Genomic DNA, 19,733 nt, shown 5'->3' with positions numbered 1-19,733 from the left:
TAGTCGCCCGAGAGGCGCTACTCGATCGGTCTGACATCAATTACACCTCTGTGTATTGGGCTCGTATAGGTAAAAGCATATGTATGTTGATACAAGTACATGTATTGTTTGTATTAAAATTGCTGCGAGGTGCCGAATAACAGTTATATACACGTGCTGATGGTGTGCACTCCCTCTCAGCTGTGTTATCACACCAAACGTTCCTCGTTCGCCTCTAGTCAGGTGTGTACGGAATATACCATCATAGTCTTCAAAACTATCTGTTACGCACATGTATACGTTTCTCTCGTGCATTAGTACGCGAACAGTCGATGGTTGTTTGTGTGGAGATTGTAAAGTGAAAAAGGAAAATGGACACTCCAAAACAATCAAACGGAGTGGCCAAAGTGACCAAGGCAAGTAGATTCGCCAACAAACGAAAACAAAAGCGTGTCCAGCGACATCGCTCCGACGGCTTTGTGGTGGGATTGGACTTGGGAAATTCCGAGGATGAAAACTCCCCGGATAGGGGTGGCGGAAGCGCGGATGCTGTCAACTTTCTGCAATGGATCCGTAATCCAACCATTGCGAACCTAGCGAAATTACGGCGGTCCATCAAGGATAATGATAGGGATTGGATGTCGGAATTTCTGGAATTTGATGGTCTCGGATTTTTGTTCCAATGTCTGAAGAAGCTCGGTGAGATTGGCGGGACGCACTTTTCGGACATGGTCTTGCGGATGGAGTGTATAATGTGCATCAGGGAGGTGGTGAACTCCCAGAGTGGACTGGACTGTCTCCTGTCTCTAAAGGGCCGGAATGACAACCTATTTGGGAGAAGGTTCGCTTCAGGTACGGTATATAATGGCAGCATATTCCTTTATTTTACTCATCAGTGATGTCTCGCCATGTGTTTTGTTCCGTCTGAATAATTATTTCAGCTTAATTATTATTGCATCTTAAATTGATAAAGGTTTACTTGTGGTGATTAAAAGGTTACAAATTGTCAATAATTTATCAAAATAATATCTGTTTTCAAAAACTAGAATTCTAATTCCGAACTAAAATCTAGAATCATCTTTCTTCAATACAGGCTATACAGTAAGAACTCATGTGTGTAAAATCGTGAGTTTAATATAGCAGAAATAGCATTCACGCTTCACTGTATTACAGCGTGTATGTAAACCCTAAGTAAAACAGTAGATCGCTATGTTCACGCGTGTGGCCCTTCGGCTATCTCACACTTTAATATAATCAAAACATTACATGGCTACCGATCCGAAAGTTAAGTGGGGAAATATTCACTGGTGTTAATATGTTATTTCATTGAAACCTCACTGTACTAACAAAGCACCTAGCCACACATATACAGTCCAACCTGTCTATAAAAACACTCAAGGGACCAAGATTATCTTTTTATCCTAGTGATCAGGCCAAATGGTGTTGAAATGTGGGAACCTGGTCTTATTAAGCAGGTGATCTTTATACAGAGGTTGTCGCTAAGGTGGGTTTGACTGCAGTCGTTTCAGTGTTTTGTTTTCTGGGTCAAAGTGTACTACAATTGTATAATGTATCCCTTGTTTAGGCCTTTACTGTGGTTGGGAGTCGAAGTTTAAAGGTTACTAAGTTCAAAGACTTAATGAACAATCGGTATGATAAAGTATACAATACATCGTTTTTCTGTTAGTTCTTGAGATCATTGAAACCTTTCTATACTGACACAACACCTAACTTTACACGCTACTTATAACCATCAAACTAAAACTGCATGCCTTGAAAATGTATTCGATGACTCGATCATCAATTAACATTATGCGGTGAAGTACACTAGGTTGTGTAGGCCATGACTGTGGTCACAGTTCTTACCGAGGTATGCTAAGGTCAAGCGGTCCAAGGACTTAGATTTAGTCATCATTCAGTGACGTAATCCTTGGCAGACTCGTTCATGACGTCACCAGTAAAGGACATTATCTCGTTTAGGTTTTTAGTTCCTACGTACGGTGTATGGTGCCTTTTCTGCATGCTAATTGTACATGGTTTCTGTATAGAGAGTATGTGACTCATACACTTTATGTTATGTTGTCCAAGACATCATACCATAGATATCCATACTACGTAAAACCATCCATTCTTCACATAAAACCATGATAGACTTTCCTAAAATCCAAATGAATAAGTTAGATATATTAGTTAGGTGTGTCTGATCTTGAAGGACTAAAATGATAAATGTTTATAGCAATCTTCTTCAATTCATGATTCATATACAAACAAACAATCTCGATACCATTGGATTATATGAACAGTACTCTCAACAGGCCACCGAGCCAGTGTCCCGGCACTGCAGTTCCTACCCTGAGTTTTTGTTGATGAAGGCTATGTACAAACATCTTACAGATAATAGGTGTATGATCCCCCGCATGTTATTTTTAGGTGTTAAATTTAAACTACTCCAAAAATACATCAATGGTGAGTAGAGAGAACATGAGTGGGGAATGTAAGCTATGTGAATCAGTATATTGAAGTTGTGGTTAGTCCCCGGATGTGTAGAGGTATAAACATATTGTTTATAAGTGGGGCGTCTGGCCTCCGGAGTACTTCACAGTAAAGCAGTAGTCACATCACGATAAACGACCCACCTCAATATAACCGAGTTACTTGTCACAAATGTGTGATTGTGCATAATGGTATAATAACCTCGATTAGACGGGAACACAAAACGATGAATTTGCTTCTGAACTAAATGTCACATGTAACTCTCTAACTGCAGGCCAAGCTTTGAATAGGGTGCTAAGCAAAACGAATAGATATAAAAATAATATTAGAAGCGAAACAGGAAATTTATGAAACAAATAAATAATATAATCATAATCGAAAATTGAAAACTTATAAAACTTCCTTTTACTCATATATTCTTATAAAACTTCATAATACTCACATATTCTTAAAAAACTTCCATAGACTCACAAATTCTTATAAAACTTCCATAGACTCACAAATTCTTATAAAACTTCCTAATACTCATATATTCTTATAAAACTTCCTAATACTCACATATTCTTATAAAACTTCATAATACTCACATATTTTTATAAAATTTCCATAGACTCACAAATTCTTATAAAACTTCTTATAAAACTTCCTACCACTCACATATTCTTATAAAACTTCCTTATACTCACATATTCTTATAAAACTTCCAAATACTCACATATTCTTATAAAACTTTCTAATACTCACATATTCTAATAAAACTTCCTTATACTTTCATATTCTTATAAAACTTCCAAATACTCACATATTCTTATTAAACTTCCAAATACTCACATATTCTTATTAAACTTCCTAATACTCACATATTCATATAAAACTTCCTTATACTCACATATTCTTATAAAACTTCCAAATACTCACATATTCTTATTAAACTTCCTAATACTCACATATTACAGTCGAACCTAGTCCTCAGGAAAACGAAATCTATTGAAATTATCCAGAATCCATTATCGATATAGCCAAGGAGAAAGTCTATGGATTTGTGTGAACATGGATTATAACTTATTTCAAATTAAGCAGTATTTCAATTTAACCGATTTCAAAATTTAAATAGGTTCAATAAGCTGTTTGATAGGGAGTCAGTTGATTTACATAGCAGACGACCTACATGCCACAGACTCCTAATATACCCACTTACTCTTGATAGACAGAACCACGATATGTTGTGGGGAGCTAAAGCACACTATTCTGCAGTATGTACTCAATACAATGATGATGTAAATGTTGTTTGATAGTGTACAGTTGGTTCAAACATAACATCAATGTCAGCATAGAAACCGAAACCATCCTCCTATTTTCTCAGCAAAAAAACCTACAAAAATCACGAGAAATGAACTTAGTTTCACTCTACGACCATAAATAAAAACAACAGCTAACTACACGAAAGTCCTTTAAAGCGTTTTATTGTAATTGATCACAGTGAAGGCTGTTTTTATGGCTTAATCATCACCATCTGTAACAGTGTACTTTTTTTCTGTCTGTGAGAGGTTTTAAAGTCCCAGGTAACTTTTCCCGCTACGAATACGAACAAGCTACATATGTACCTATTCCATTAATCTATGTTTCGGAATATTTATGTGTGGCGTTAAAACAATTGATGCTTTCCTCTGAGCTGTTCAAACTAAAGTGAAAAGATGAAATGATTAGTACATTTTTACCTAATTTATCTAACAAAAGATGTAGTTTCTGACCCAGTACGTCGTTAGTTCAGACGTACAGCAGATTCCAGCAGTTATCCACACATTCTTATATGACGATTTCTCCACAAACCCAGGCGATGATTCATAGATAATAAGTCTACAACCTCTGTGTGTCTATTTGTGTGTGGTTTACGTGGTTCAGACATAACGGAATTCTAAGAATAGTCGAGTAATGGCTGATCATCAAATTGTTACAACGTACAACATATGTAACTTTTTATCACTCAGTGTTCGTTATATTGCTATGGAAACAACACTATTTGGTAAAATAGATCTCAGTATTCTAATTATGATATGAACTCCTGGTGTTGAATGTGCCAGTATAACATGTACCAGTGGTCCATTTATCCTTCCTGACTCATCCTTTCACTACAACTGATCTACGACAACTATCATTCCATGTAGTCCGATCAATGAGTTCCCATTTAAAGATCTTACCAGATTTGAACAATTCAATTTCGGAATTTAAATTCTTTGCGGAACGATTATTGTAAGATGTGACGCGAAATAAGTTTCAAACACCATTTGTTAACAATATAGACCAACAATGGGCTGTTTTACTTTCGTTGCTTTATCATAAATTACGTAACACGTGAAAGAACAATATTTTAGGTATATTTCTGATTCAATACATGCTGTTTCATGTAAGAGTAAATAATATTTGTTTATGATTTCGATAACAAACCAGATAGTGCGTTGGTGATAGATATACATAAACATTTCACGTAATACTGTTAGATCCAGTTAGAAAAGTGTCACTGACATTACACACTACAATCATCTCTCATGTCACAAGACGAGCCCAGATAAGAGTTTATGATGTAAAAATAAACAGTAATATGCTACAAAAACCTGCTGTGTATCAAATGGCAGCCAGGTGGTGATTACAGTGCCCATATTAAATATACGACCCGCCTCGAGACAGTTATAGATATAACAGTGGAGGTCTATACATGGCTTGTATTGTTGGATGTGTACCAGTGACAATCATTGGGGCGTTTATACACAGATCTATAATATACAGCCAATTTACTTCAAATACAGTTATAGCCGAGGTCGATACAATTTGATAAACATTTAAACCTATTGTTCTAACGAAACAATGACATAATTATATATATATTGCAATTGTAATGATAATGATAGGACATACTAAAATACATGTAGTTTTGCATTGAATAGTAGAAATTTCTTAATTTAACATTTTTTTATTTATCAATTTCTTCTTATTTTTTAGGTCATGACATTTTTGTCTTCTTGGTCAACTAGCTCTGCTTTATTTGAAATCTTTAATTTACGCTGTGGATGTTTTATCAATAAGTATAGCTTTGACTTACGTCAACATCTTCAAGATGTTGATCAAAGTAATAAAATCTCTTTTTTGCAACAATGGAAGTGATATTGAAACGCTATAATAAAGCTAGATGCATTTTTCATATTTTCCATGTACAATAACGGGGTGTGAGATATGGTAACAGAATGACTGGAAAAAGACCAGACAACTATAATATTACGTTTAACTCTGGTTCGATGTCCACGCACATAAAAACAAATGAGCACAATATACATTATGTATGTACAGCTTGAGTATAGGTTAGGACTAATTGTTTGATATCAGTTGTAGATTGATGTATTGACTGTCTTTACACAGGTCGGACACACGGTCTGTCTAGCCTGAGTAGACGTATCAATAACAAACATGTTACACAAACAATCATCACTGATGGGATATCTTCTCAGGGAATACACACCAGGACTGCTGGCCTCACTAACAAAAGATTAGACACACTCTAATTTATTCTAAAAAAATTTACAGATTTTTATCGTTTTTACAATTAATAAAAGAAATGGTACATCTCACTGACGCATAATGAAGTTTCAATGGTTTGCCTAATATATTTTGTTCTACATTTATTCGTAGCGATACCTTGCATAACACATATTTTAACATTTTCTAATAAAAAAAACCCCATCATATTTCAATGGTCATGATCTTTTTGTTTTGTCGTTCTTTGGGTTATTTTTTCGTGTGTTCGGATATGGCGAAATGTTAAAAGTTCTAATTGTGTGTTTTTAAATAGCTCATGAATAGCCCATATGCATAAATACCGATATATAACTTTTTAGGCACGATATAATCAAACATCAGGGTCGGGTAAGAATTGATACGTATTGACAGACAGTTGAGAGGTGATAGGTAGATACAGAGAGACTTGATGTGAAGCTGATGTAGATGATCAGTGTGAGGTACTGAGTTTGTTCCAAAGTCAACACCCAATATATCCTATGGTATCTCTGGCTAATTGGTCTGTGATGGATGCTGAAGACATTCCTACCAACTACAGCCTTCTCTACTCACTCGGTGTACTATACATTATGTTGTCGTAACACTAGATTAACCATTATGAAAATGGCACCCCTCACCTGACAAATGTCATATAATTTCAATTAACATTTCACGATAAGGTGGAACGACCTACTCAGTATAGCATCGTTTTAACATTATGAAGACGCATTTAGAAAAACAACAACAACAACATACATGGCATGATAGGTGTCAATCATATAACAGCATTTCCACGTTATCATGTTTTTTACCCAAAGTAGGGAGTGGAGTTTATTTGGGCGTCGGTTTTAGCTAGCGGCCTCAGGTGGATGATAGAACAAGCTATAGACTTGGTCCCTGTTATCACGTCCGGATGGCATTCACATCAATGCCAACGCGTATATCCATATCGTCATGTTTTCCAATATATGTCTATGTCAGATAAACTGAAGGCGGATATCATACCACGAGAATGTTTACCCCAGCCAAATTATATATATAGCGGAACATATCTTATTTTCGCTTCATATTATCATCATAGAGATGAATTAAATCGTGTTTTCTTAACAGCGATTACGTTTTGTTATTTGATAATAACAAATTCCTATGTAAGTGCGTGTAACTAACTTTGTTTAGCATTATAAAATAACATGTACAAAATTTCGCCCAGTTATTGCACATATTACTTTACAAAACAAACTCTAGTCCTTACACTTATCAAAATGTATAAAACTTTCATGAAGGGGTGGAATTACTTTTTTAAAACAAAACGTTATTCAGAGTTAAACGGAAGTCTTCAAATCGGTAAAAAAAAGTTTTCTTAACTAACAATACAACAAGAAATTTAAAATATTCTATTCTCGTTTTGCAACAAACGAGCATTAACCATGTTTTTTTTTATAATTTTGAACAACTGCCTGAACAGCAGGTTGAACATGATATCTTTGATATAGACCTAGTTGAATTTGACAAATAGCTCTAAGCTCAAGAACGCATAACCTGGTGGCGATTGTTCTTTTGTTTTGAAAATTAATTAGTTATGGTAAAATGATATCTATGGTTACTTGTAAATCATACTCGCATTTCTTTAACCTATATATGTTTCTGAAGTTTTTGTTTCGTTACTTTGAGTACTGATATACTGAGTACAGAGACATTGGATTACCATATGTATTCGTGTTCCAGTCAGCTGTTAAAATGAACCTAAAATGTAATATAAAAATCCCTGTTGGAAAAGACTGATGTTATCAATCCATTCATTATATTTATTGTGTGTATTTCCTCTGTTTGGAGACGGATACCTGATAATGCTCTGTTGGTTTCAATCCTATATCATACTTTTCGCGGTATGTTACAGCCTTGGAGACGAAGAACCTGATGGTGAAGATGCAGGTGTTTGAATTGTTATCTGCCTTGTGTGTGTACTCCACGGATGGTTACTACCTCACCCTGGACGCTCTCGAGAACTACAAGGTATGTGCAATATACTGTATAGGTGTTTAATTTCTAGTACAGAAAAAAAACCTCGCGATGTCCTTTTATGTTATCCTCGACACTAATTCGCAGAATGAAATGATCGCTCTTTTGTTAACTTCTAAGAGCAATAATCTAAACAGTTTATCTAACTTGTTATTGTTACCGTTATATTGTGGGTTTTTAACTTTGCATCAATTAACTTCTCCGCGAAAATAGCAAAATATAATCCCCGTGAATAAGAGCAATTATACGGTACACAATCATGCGAACTACACGTGCAATTATGGACAGGAAATCCTGTAACACTGTTATTCTTTAATATTTCAAAGTAAAAAGGTGAGGGGAGTTAGACCGGCATGAGCACAATATCTCATTGTATTAACATTGTTTCCTGTTAAAATATTGACTTTCCCCAATAAGAACAAACGAAGAAGAATATTCTCATTAAAACATGTTTTCTTTTCATTTTGTTCTCTCATGAATATTATTAATAGTGTATTTATGTTTTTAAATTTTACAGCGTGATATTATACAAAATGGAATGGTACTCTCAGTCTAAAACAACCATGAATTTGTCACGTATGAATGTTTCCCTCATCGAAATGATTATAATACTCAATGTTTACAATTGTTATAAACATGAAATACTTATATAACTACACCAAAACATTACCTAATTGTGTACAATTACAGATATTTAAGAAACTGCAGTACCGCTTCAGTCTGCTCGTGAACGAATTAAGGACCTCAGATCTAACTACGTACAAGACGACCATCATGGCGCTGATAAATTCCATTATCGTAGCCAATGAGAGACTGCAGGACAGACAGCGAATCAGAAATGAGTTTATATGTACGTGTCGTCATTGTATTACTTTCCAAACATGGGGATGATTATACAAATAGTGATGCGTAGCTTATTAGTATTTTTATCATGTTTTTGTTGTTAACATTTCAAATAAGACAATCAAGAGTATGACAACCATGAGAGTATATAAAAAACTTCATAATTCTTATCATTATTATTGATACTTATATCAGTACTTAAATTTCTATTGTTTTTGTCCAGATTTAGGAATAAACAGCACAATAAAGATCCTTAGAGACGCGAATGACATTGACCTTGACCTTCAGTGTGACGTATTTGACGAAGAGTATGGCGCGGACATGGAAGCTGCGGAGGAGATGAGGGAGGCGGGAAATGTCAACATAAGCGACCCAGAAGCTTTATTCAAGGCAGTCTACACCAGAGTATGGTCGAATTATTTTCAGTAGTATACAAGCAATACATAGTAAAATTTGGTCTAGAGATCAATTATCAAATGATGGTTTAAATATTCAATACCATATCAGCAAATCAGAAGCCTTATTTAAGACATTGTATTATGTTATTGACGAGATAGTTTAGGTTTAAAAGATGCTATAGCATTCACGCAGTCCTCGTTCACACAAGGCTATCATCTTTTTCATGATTAGGTCTCCAGACGTAGCAGATAGATATAGGACGATGGGATATCGTTATGCTGAGATTGAACATAATACACTTCTCGATACAGTTGCCGATTAACGTTAAATAGCAACTCTGTTAAGTTACCGGCATTAGTCGGAAGACCACGAACTAAATAAAGTATTTTAAGAGTCGCATACTCTAACCACACATACAATTAATGGACACAATATGAAGGTGTGTTTGTTAAGCAATATGATATATGTAAATCTAAAAACAATCTACAGGAGTATTACATAATATCATCAATTGAAAATTAATCAACAATTGGGGATATCCGAGATGTTGTTTCAATACATGGCTGTTTAAGTGATATAATTGCCTCTATATAAAACCATCCAGGCAGAACTTTGTCAGCCAAATAAGAGTATCTATTGTTTTTGTTTCAGCCATATTGCATTCTATTGTTTTTGTTGCAGCCAAATAACATTATCTATTGTTTTTGTTGTAGGTGCGGGACACGCCAATTAGCTCATCTTTACTCGGTATACTTTACAACATGTTCCAGATAGAGAGTGGAACAACGCAAAGGTATGACAAAATGATGCATCAATTGGAACACAGTATCATTCGCCGGAAAATGATTAGTATTAATGATTAACTACTTTGATATGTTAATTGATGTTAGATATGGTGGATTTTAAAACAATCTTAGAATAGCTATGTAATAATTACCAAATGTAAACGATGATTCCATATGTTGCAGCGAAAGCACATGGTGTTTTCTAGAAAGATTGACAGAGGATGTTCTAACAGCAAAGTCCGAACAGGAAAAGCTCAAGTTAAGGAACGCGTCCAAATTGCAGCTGCAGTTAACATCTGATAAACGAATCCAGACCGATGACGTGATCAGTCCAAAGACTCCACGTCGCATTACCAGGGGCAACCCGCTGTCCACTGAGGCGTACCAGGGTGTGACGGATGTACTCAACGCGAGGACAGCAACTCTTCCCAACAGTTCAACATACAGCATCACTCTATCGAAACCCTCCACCACCGTGTCACCTCCAGCACCACCTGCGCCTCCTTCACCATGCGGCGCTCCTCCACCACCTCCACCTCCCCCACCTCCTTTGCCACCAGGAAGTGGGGCTCCTCCTCCACCACCCCCACCACCTGTACCAGGATGTCCCGCACCACCACCACCACCTCCGCCTCCTGGTGGAGCTCCTCCACCACCACCGCCACCGCCCCCTCCTGGGGGTGGACCCCCTCCTCCACCACCACCTCCGGGTGGTGGTCCCCCACCCCCACCGGGGGCACCCCCTCCACCAGGATCATCTCCAATGATGGGTTTCCCTGTCACCCCACAAGTTCCTCTTCCACCAACGATATCAACACCAGAGCCAAAATGTAAGATGAAGCACCTGATGTGGAGTAAGATTCCCACAACCGCATTTAATAGTGAGTACTGCAAACCTTCTGTACAAAACTTTCACAGATTTACTCCATAAAAAGGATTCTATATCTGTTTCCTTTCAGAATCACTTAGTTAATGCTGTTGACTTTGCAAATCACTGAAACCGTAAAGCGAGATAATGCCTTTTATTACGTATATTACTTATTAAAGCCACATCGTGTTGCAAATTATGGTTCCAGTTTGCTTTTTATGTAAGGAATATTTTGTATTTTGTCTCTCGGCATAAAGTTTTTTTTAAAGATTTTATGATAGATTATGATAAAAAGAAGTTTTCACTTGATAAAATTGAATTGATCTGTTGCAAATTATCGTTGAATTTCCTGACCTAGCTACATAATGTCCATTTCAAATTTAAGTTCATTGATATTTTCACTTTTCTTTCCAGATGATAGCGTGTGGGGAGACGTCAATAAGATGTCAGATAATATACCTGTAGAGTATAATAAGCTAGAGGAAATGTTTTCTCAGAAATCCTTACCAGTAGTATCTGAACTACGAGCAGAATCCGGGAAATCGCCATTGGTTCGAAAACATTCCAGCACGTCAGAGGTATTAGTTTACATAACATCAATATATGTTGAAAATTGCGTACATGGTGCATTATGCATAGATTCATTAAAAAGTCATACACAACGTAAGTATTTTACTATTGTTGAGAGTTTGTGATGATATCTATATATACCTGGTATTTGTGAATGTCTTATTTTAAAGGTTGATAGACCGACCGGTAATGAGGAGATTCCCTGCAATATCACGAAGAAGGTAGAACAGAGAACATCACTATTCTTATCTGTCCTTTTCGTCTCACCAAACCGTCCTGCTTAGTCTTGAGTGATCGCTTCTGTTTATAAACCAACATTTCCTAAGACAATGTTCCTGTGGGATGAAATACAAATTGTCTGATCCTGTGGTTTATTCCATTAAAGGATTGCTCCACTTCCAGTTGCGTCCGCTTTTGTCACTTTGCATCACTATTCCCATGATTTCTTCCAACATCACCTTTGAATTTTTCCTAGAGATTTACTTTTCTAATGTTAATATGTTTGTTCTTTATATGCATGTGAATTCATATTTCTGAATTTGTCTCATGAACGTTTACCACCAGTTTGTCTATCTATCAGCATATTGGCACATATTCCATTTCGTTTGAACGAAATCCTTGCTTTTGAAAAGAATCGTATTTCCTCGCCTGGCATCATGTTGAACTGCTTTCGCCCTTGCATCTACATTACATACCTATGCCATTTGCTTCCAGACACGGTTACTCTCCTTGGTGTCAATATGCTGGTAAACCTGCTAATGTTCTAGGCGTCCCTCACATCAATCAGTTGAATTGTCTCTCTCCTTCACATTTACTGTTTATGTAGTGAAAAGCACACATTTCCGAAATAATGACACCAAGAGAAGAAATATTCCAATTTAAACCGATCACCATGTTGAAATAATAAGAAGTGAGATAAGATATACTTTTACATCCGAATCAAATAAAAAAAATTCACATCATGCACTTAATCTTAAATACATTAGAAATATTCTATAAACATTTCCTAATATATTTGTGTTGTTGTGCTCATGCAGATCGCCCTCCTCGATCCAAAAAAGAGTATGAATGTGAATATTTTCCTGAAGCAGTTCCGGAAGCCGATAGAGGTCGTGGTGGAGCTCATCAAGATGGGTGATAGTCGGGCGTTCGGTGTGGAGAAACTGAAAAGTCTTCTAAAGATCCTACCTGGTCATGATGAGGTGAGAACATTGAAAACACATCGTTTGAAAAGGATTGCACCAGGTTTTTAAGCATGGAAATATTGATAGTAAGCGCAACCATAGAAATGAAAGCGCTGTGAATATATATCGATTTATTTATCTAGTTTAGATTTATTGACTAATGCGATAAACTGTATGAAGTAGTAATTATTTTTTCTTCTTATTCAAACAACAGTGGTAACTTCTTACAGTCAATAAGGTTAAGGGAGATCACTCACTCTAAGATCAAACCACAACAACAAAACTATGGTTGTTAATGTGAGTTAATGTGAAATAACAATATCAAACTTACACGATGTACGACAAGCTTCACGACAAGCTTCACTTTTCTTGGAAGTTACTTAAACGTAGATGACAATATGTTGTTTCGAAGATATGCTATTACAACTGACTGATATTGTGATTTTCAATCCATTTTGGTCTTTGTGCGGATTTTAAAGATGAAGGGAAATATTTCAACAAAAACAAATATTCATAGAAAAAAGGAAGGATATATGCATCACAGTATTTGTAAAAATAAAGCTAAAACTAAATTATTAGACATCTTTAAGGTTGAGATGCTACACAGCTTTGATGGAGATTTCAAGCGTCTTGGTGAGGCAGAGAAGTTCTTTTTCCATCTGATAAAGTTGTCCTCCTACAAGGTCCGCGTGGAAGGCATGATACTAAAGGGAGACTTTAATGCCCAGTTGGGCTCCATCCGTCCAAACGTCATCATCCTTAACACGGCATGTAGACGTCTTTTTGACAACGCCTCCCTCAAAACTGTGCTCCGCTATGTCCTTCATGCCGGCAATTTCATCAACAAGGTACTAGTATTCTGTAATCTTTATGAATATTTTGTTCCTGACTTTTCGACAACTAGTACGATGTATACAACTTCATCAGATAAATTACCAGGTAGAGTAAGTACACAGAGGTGTAAAAAGTGTCTTCGAAATTAAGTCTACGATCGCTGCTCAATGTCGAGTTTCAGGCTTGCTATTTCGGTTTATTCAGCTACGAATTCCCATGGCAAATGCATTTGGCAATATACTATTTGAATCTTGTAATATGATGATATATTACTACGGCTAAATCATTTCAATAAATTCCACATTATCTCGACGAAATGCTACTGTAAAAATAATGATTTTAAATGTATTGGCCAAAGAACCCTAAAATGATACCAAGTTGCCAACAATGATATCGTAATAACGATAAACTAATGTTTGTTGATGATGTTTTGTAGGGGAGTGGGTCCGGAAATGCTTTAGGATTTCGTGTCAGCTCCCTCAACAAGATCGCCTCCACCAAATCCAACATGGCGCGCCTAACGCTGCTCCACCTGGTGGTGGAGGAGATGGAGACCAAGGACGAGAGTGCTCTAGATTTCGTGGACGATCTGCTGGACGTGCTACAGAAAGCTGCTAGGTATGACGATTTTTTCACCCTAAGTGTATGAAACTAAATTTGAATGCACATGTCATATTTTTTTTTTTTGGTATTTTATTTTCGTGCGTTGGATGAATGGTATGATAAGAAAACAGAGGATACGAATTCCAATTACATATGTTTGGTTCTTAACCTGCTTGCAAATGGAAATGATAAGTGCAATGTGAATTGATCCGAGAGTTATGAATTTTCTATTTGTGGCAGGTGACAAAACCACATGTAGATAATAATCGTTTTATGCATTACTGGTACATATTTTAAGCCATAAAGGAACCATTCAAATGTACAGACTGTTTATCAAATATTGTTATGAAGTGTACGTTAAGATGTACATCTTAATAAGAAGATCTGTGTTTCAGGTTCACACTCGACAGTACAGTGAACGAGTTTCAGCAGCTGAAGAAGAGCGTACAGGACTTACAGAAACAAATGGACCACGTGGAAGAGGATGTTAAATCACAGTTCTCCGAGTTTCTAGAGGTAAATACACGTGTCATTACAGTCGTCGGTATCACTAATCAGGCTTACTATATACATTACATTGTTAAACCATCAATACACGTTTATCAATTCTAACTAATGTGTGCATCATCTACTGTCCTTGAAACAGAATGATACGAGAAATTCTTTATAGCTGGAATTTTCATGAAGAATGCGTTAACATTTTATATAAGTATAACCACTGTTTTCTAATCAATAGACTTATATTATTTATAAAGGAGTGATTGCAACTATGCACGAACGTGGAAAATAACTCAATAAAGTAAAATAAAATAAAACAATAATAATAAGTAAAGAATTTAAAAAAAAAACAAAAAACAAATACAATAGCATTCATTCTAATCCCTAACATGGATTGATACGTTTCGTTTCCTGTTTCAGGATGCTGAAGCTGACATTGAGGACGTAGATGAAGGAATAGAACGGGTCCGTAAACTGTCTACACGTTTAGCGCAACATTATTGTGAGAACGAACGCACATTCAAGTTAGACGAGTTTTTGGATACATTCCGGGATTTTTGTGAAAAGATCAAAGCTTGCCAACAGGTATTTTTTGCATAACCAAAATAGCATATCGTTTTATGTTTTGCACTCATTTTTTTCGTTTTCCTTACTTGTCTTTTTAATTTTCTTTAGTCTTGTTTGTTTTGCATTTACTTTACTTTCACGAAGCAAATTAAATCGTTTTTATCAAGGCGTTTTGTGCCACCACACTGTCACCATTTTTTGCTGATCTTTGTATTCGTTTCCCTCCAGGAACTACAGGCGAAGAAACAGGAAGCTGAATCCGCTGAGAAAAGAAAGAAAGTAAAGGAGGGCATTCAAGAACGCCGGAAAAGTAGGTCACTTGTACTAATTCGAATTCATCTACGTGTGAATGTCTGATATCAAACAGTGGAGAAAAATAAAGCTTATAGCAGCGATGAATCAGCTTAATATCAAAGTGTTTACCAATTTTCCCAATAATGTCATTACATTCCTTTGCATACTGTTTCCAAAAAGTCGAGAAAATATGTGAACTATCTGCACTTTTCCAAAATGTTTTAAAAGTTAAATTGTAAAGGTTATGGTTTTACATTTAACATGTTAACATAACATGATTTTAACATCATGGAACATTTGAATTTTGTAGTATATTCTCGTTGTTTAGATACTCCGTTCGGTTTCAAATTTATTGCTCGTTTTGTTTTATATGTAGATAGTCTATTCCTTCCGGATTTCATTTATTGTTTGTTTTGTGTTTAGATACTCTGTCGCCATTTGGACATACACAGGATCGCAATATCGTGGATAACATCGTCAGTGAGATACGAAACGGGAAAGTGTTACGGAGGCTATCACTTCGTAAAAACAATGGCGAGTACGCCAGGTCTGGAGGAAAGTAACCAATTGGATAACATATTACATCTCAGAAGACTGTGATAATCTCGGTGACATTTATTCGTAATGTAAATGACCTTTGTAATTGTTTATGTCGATCCATTGTCTTTAGACGATTGTTTTCCTGTTTGATCTCGTGGTAGGAAATCGTGGTCAAACTTTGAAACACCATTCGTGCCTTGGTTGCCCTTTAGATGCCGTGTATCGGACGCTCCAGGAAATTATCTAATCTCTCTAGTCCATCATTGTATCGGGTTATTGTGTAATATTTGTAGTGATTAAATTACTATTATTTTTTAACAAATGGTTTTTTTTTGTTTCACCACATACCATACCTAGATTTTCATCATATAGATTAATTTGTCTCCTCAATGCCTGGTATCTTAAATGGTTTTCGTGAATATTCTTTTTATTAGAACATGTCAGTGTTTTTTAGCTATATTTCCAACTTTAGTTGTATCTATCTACAAGACGCTAGATTTTAATTTATTTTATTATTATTATTCACATAGATGACATCAAGAGAAACCAGAATAATGTTGTATATTAGATGTAAAATACATGTGGTTCTTATAAAGCGCCATTGAAAAAATGAGGCATAATAATAAAAAGGTATATGCATTATGGCGTATGCTTGACATTTGTCGGACATCTTCACTAAAATCGAAATTTAAATTAGCTAACATCAATTACCACCTCAGGGTAATTGTATATCGAATATCTCTGCAACATGGTTCCAAACGTGCACATTCCATGCTAATCACTATAACTCCGAGATCTCCATCACTCCATTATCACCCACTGCGTTGTTAACTCAGAATGGTGTTTTCCAAATGGAGGATGAGTTGATACAAACATAACTTTACTTCATCAATAGAAAATAAAGACTCAAGTTAGAGGTATCTCCCTTCTTTCATTGTTGCAATAATGTTAGAGCTGCTAGCCGACAAATTGCTTAAAGTTGGGACCGAAAATGAAAATACCATTTTATAGTACACTTTATGTGGCAGGGATACGTTGGTGTAGATTGCTTAGGGAAACTGAGACAATATCACGGGATATATTACAGAATAGATACGAGAATACGTTCAAAGGAATGCAAGATGGTGTTACCTTTAAAGATGCTCCACCGCCGACAGAGCATAAATGATATTCATCATTTGAACAATAATTGGTGTTTAATCTTGTGTATATATGTCTAATTAACACAGAAAATAATATAAAATAATTTATTTTGCCTTTGGTGCATGCGCAATCAGTACTTCGTTCCATATAGGATATAGTGCCACGGATTTTTTTCGGGATGCAAATAATTATTTTTCATATGTTTAACTTGAAGTAAAATTAGAAGCTCGACCTTTTCAATGGTGATAATGGTGTAAAGTAAGTATTTTTTGTAACCGAAGAAAATTACTAAATCGTCTGCTCCTGTTTTAGATAGTGAAAAAACACCATTTGTCAGCGGTGGAGCATCTTTAAAAGTGTATTACACTGTTTGTTTCAGTTTTACGGCTCATCGGCAACTTAGGTCATTTAGGGAGTATTTCAGTAAAGTGAAAGGCTACATTCAATAGTCCGATCACCTACAGCCAACATTACTGCTGACGATTACAGATCATCCAGATGGGAAACTGAAAAAAAGGGTTACATGTCTAGGTAAACTATACAAACTAATGTATTTACCCTTAATTATCGGCAATAACTTTTATTGTGAATATTGTGACCTAGAATTGCACGATGGATGTCTTCGTGACCTAGAATTGATGAGTATCGCAGTGACCTAGATTTATACGATGAGTATCGCAGTGAACTAGATTTATACAACGAGTATCGCAGTGACCTAGATATGCCATTGAAGTTGAGAACGCTTACTCTGCTGGTTCACTTGGTTCTGTTCTCTTGAATATTTTTTTATACCAATTCAATTTGTGCTTGTTTACCTACCGGTACCTTTGTAGTATTATTGGACCTTCGTCGTAATTTGTTGTGTACATTCGTCTAACTTGATTTGATCTCGGTTTTCATTGAAATACTAATTATTATAAAACGTTATAACATCAGTCCATATACCAGGTTTATTGGTGAAATGCTGATTCATTTCAGGTAAATTGTAATAGATGTACATATGAATTCATTATTTTGGATAATATTGAAATCTGAATAATATGAAGAAGACTCTTTATATGCCTCGATGACTTCAACGTAACAGGCCCCACTATACTTCATTTAACATAGAACGCTTAGTCACATCCACAAGGACATTTGCATATTTAACATCGATTCGAGAAAAAGTACTTAGCTTTTAAACAGATAAAATATTATTTTCTATGTTGTCTTAATAGGCTACCTTTTCCCTCATGATCTTTTAATTATTAGTATTAATAACTTGACGCCTTAAAATCCTGATGTATTTGGTCATAAAATCGTCTATGTAGACCAAGTAATGTATACCAGAGGATAAATTAAGAAATACACGAAACATCCCAATCTGTGAATAATTAATCACGACTTTCGTTAATGACGTTGTCACGGCATGTCCTACCGTGATCACGAATATGTAGAAACATCCGGGTAAATTATTGATGTGTAATATAGATTAAATGGCGCGCAACTATCGTACACGAGGACACGCTGCCTGGGTTTGTTTAACGGCTCACAATGATCCCTGATTAACATAGGTTCACTAACACACCTGACCTGTGTATTGGAACTCACAAAGACATAGGCTGATCCGGTTAGAGTGCATATATTAGAACATATAACATGATGTATCGCATGCACAACTACTGGAGTTATCGCGAAACATGAGCACAGCCGTAAGTATAATCTCGTGATGATGTCTATTGTAAATTGTATGTGTATCAATGTCTCAAGTTAGTATTGAACTCGACTTGTTCTGTAGGTAACACACCATTAAATAATGGTTCACGGGATTAGTGACATCAGTGTGAGACATATTAGACTGTGGGGCTTGCTGTGTAGGTTTTATGGTATAATAAACTGATTTTGTTTGTAGGCGAGATGCTATTTAAGTCTGGTCCATAGACTTTTTGGTATCAAACTGTACGAGCTATTGGTCTGGGTTGTACTGAAGGTGGTGTTTACATTAGGGATGGGATCATAAAGGATTGGACATTAAATTGTTGGACATAAGAGACTTATTTGAATATAGCTGTCATAGTCTTAAAGTCTTGTTTGGTATTGTAGACAACAACTATATATATATGCAGGTTTTTGGTTTGGTATTTGTCCCGTAAATCGTTATAAACGTCAGAAACATCCTTGGGGGAAAGTCGACAGACCTTTTATGAATCTTTGCTCTGATCCACTGGAGTAAATCAGCACAATAGGAGTAGGTGTTGATAAATCTTGATAAATATCATCACTGAACATAACAAACCAAATAGGCGATACACGTCATCTGGGCCTCTTGTTATGTATTCGACCACGAGAAAAGTTGATGTAATCATATTTTGGCATGTAAGAGAATATTTGTTTATTGCTTCTTTACGTTAGCATTTTTAATATTTAGATTGTTATTCTATTTACACATCACGTTTACTCTGATGTATTTCATAATATAAGTACCGCCCATTCGGTGGTACCATATATTATATTGTACTCTATGTTCTGCTATACTCTACATTCTAGCTATTGTACCCTATATTTCCATGTACCCTTTATTCTGTTATA

The 19,733-nt window shown here is 35.8% G+C and overlaps 1 protein-coding gene across 2 annotated transcripts; it reads left to right on the top strand.

The window, feature by feature from the left end:
- The first annotated feature begins 228 nt into the window (after positions 1-228).
- On the top strand, positions 229-16,344 carry LOC138327497 (inverted formin-2-like). Of its 2 annotated transcripts, XM_069273627.1 has the most exons (15): positions 232-831; positions 7,916-8,031; positions 8,728-8,887; positions 9,104-9,285; positions 9,993-10,072; positions 10,248-10,945; positions 11,347-11,510; positions 11,673-11,723; positions 12,540-12,704; positions 13,277-13,534; positions 13,957-14,138; positions 14,519-14,639; positions 15,042-15,206; positions 15,417-15,498; positions 15,906-16,344. In XM_069273627.1, exons 1-15 carry the CDS (start codon positions 351-353, stop codon positions 16,043-16,045), a joined length of 3,045 nt encoding a protein of 1,014 aa, XP_069129728.1. In that variant the 5' UTR covers positions 232-350; the 3' UTR covers positions 16,046-16,344. The 2 variants fall into 2 exon arrangements, with proteins under 2 accessions (XP_069129729.1, XP_069129728.1); XM_069273628.1 differs by lacking the exon at positions 11,673-11,723 and having other exon boundaries at positions 229-831.
- The last annotated feature ends 3,389 nt before the right edge of the window (positions 16,345-19,733 follow it).

Source organism: Argopecten irradians, chromosome 7, assembly GCF_041381155.1.
Source record: "Argopecten irradians isolate NY chromosome 7, Ai_NY, whole genome shotgun sequence".
NCBI classification, from domain to species: Eukaryota; Metazoa; Mollusca; class Bivalvia; order Pectinida; family Pectinidae; genus Argopecten; species Argopecten irradians.
This window is presented reverse-complemented; position numbering and strand designations above follow the sequence as displayed.

Excerpts from the sequence above, each read along its gene's own strand:
- LOC138327497 (XM_069273627.1), top strand. The coding sequence starts at position 351 with ATGGACACTCCAAAACAATCAAACGGAGTGGCCAAAGTGACCAAGGCA. Across the intron at positions 8,032-8,727 it reads ACGCTCTCGAGAACTACAAG|ATATTTAAGAAACTGCAGTA; the intron begins GTATGTGCAATA and ends GTACAATTACAG. Across the intron at positions 8,888-9,103 it reads AATCAGAAATGAGTTTATAT|ATTTAGGAATAAACAGCACA; the intron begins GTACGTGTCGTC and ends GTTTTTGTCCAG.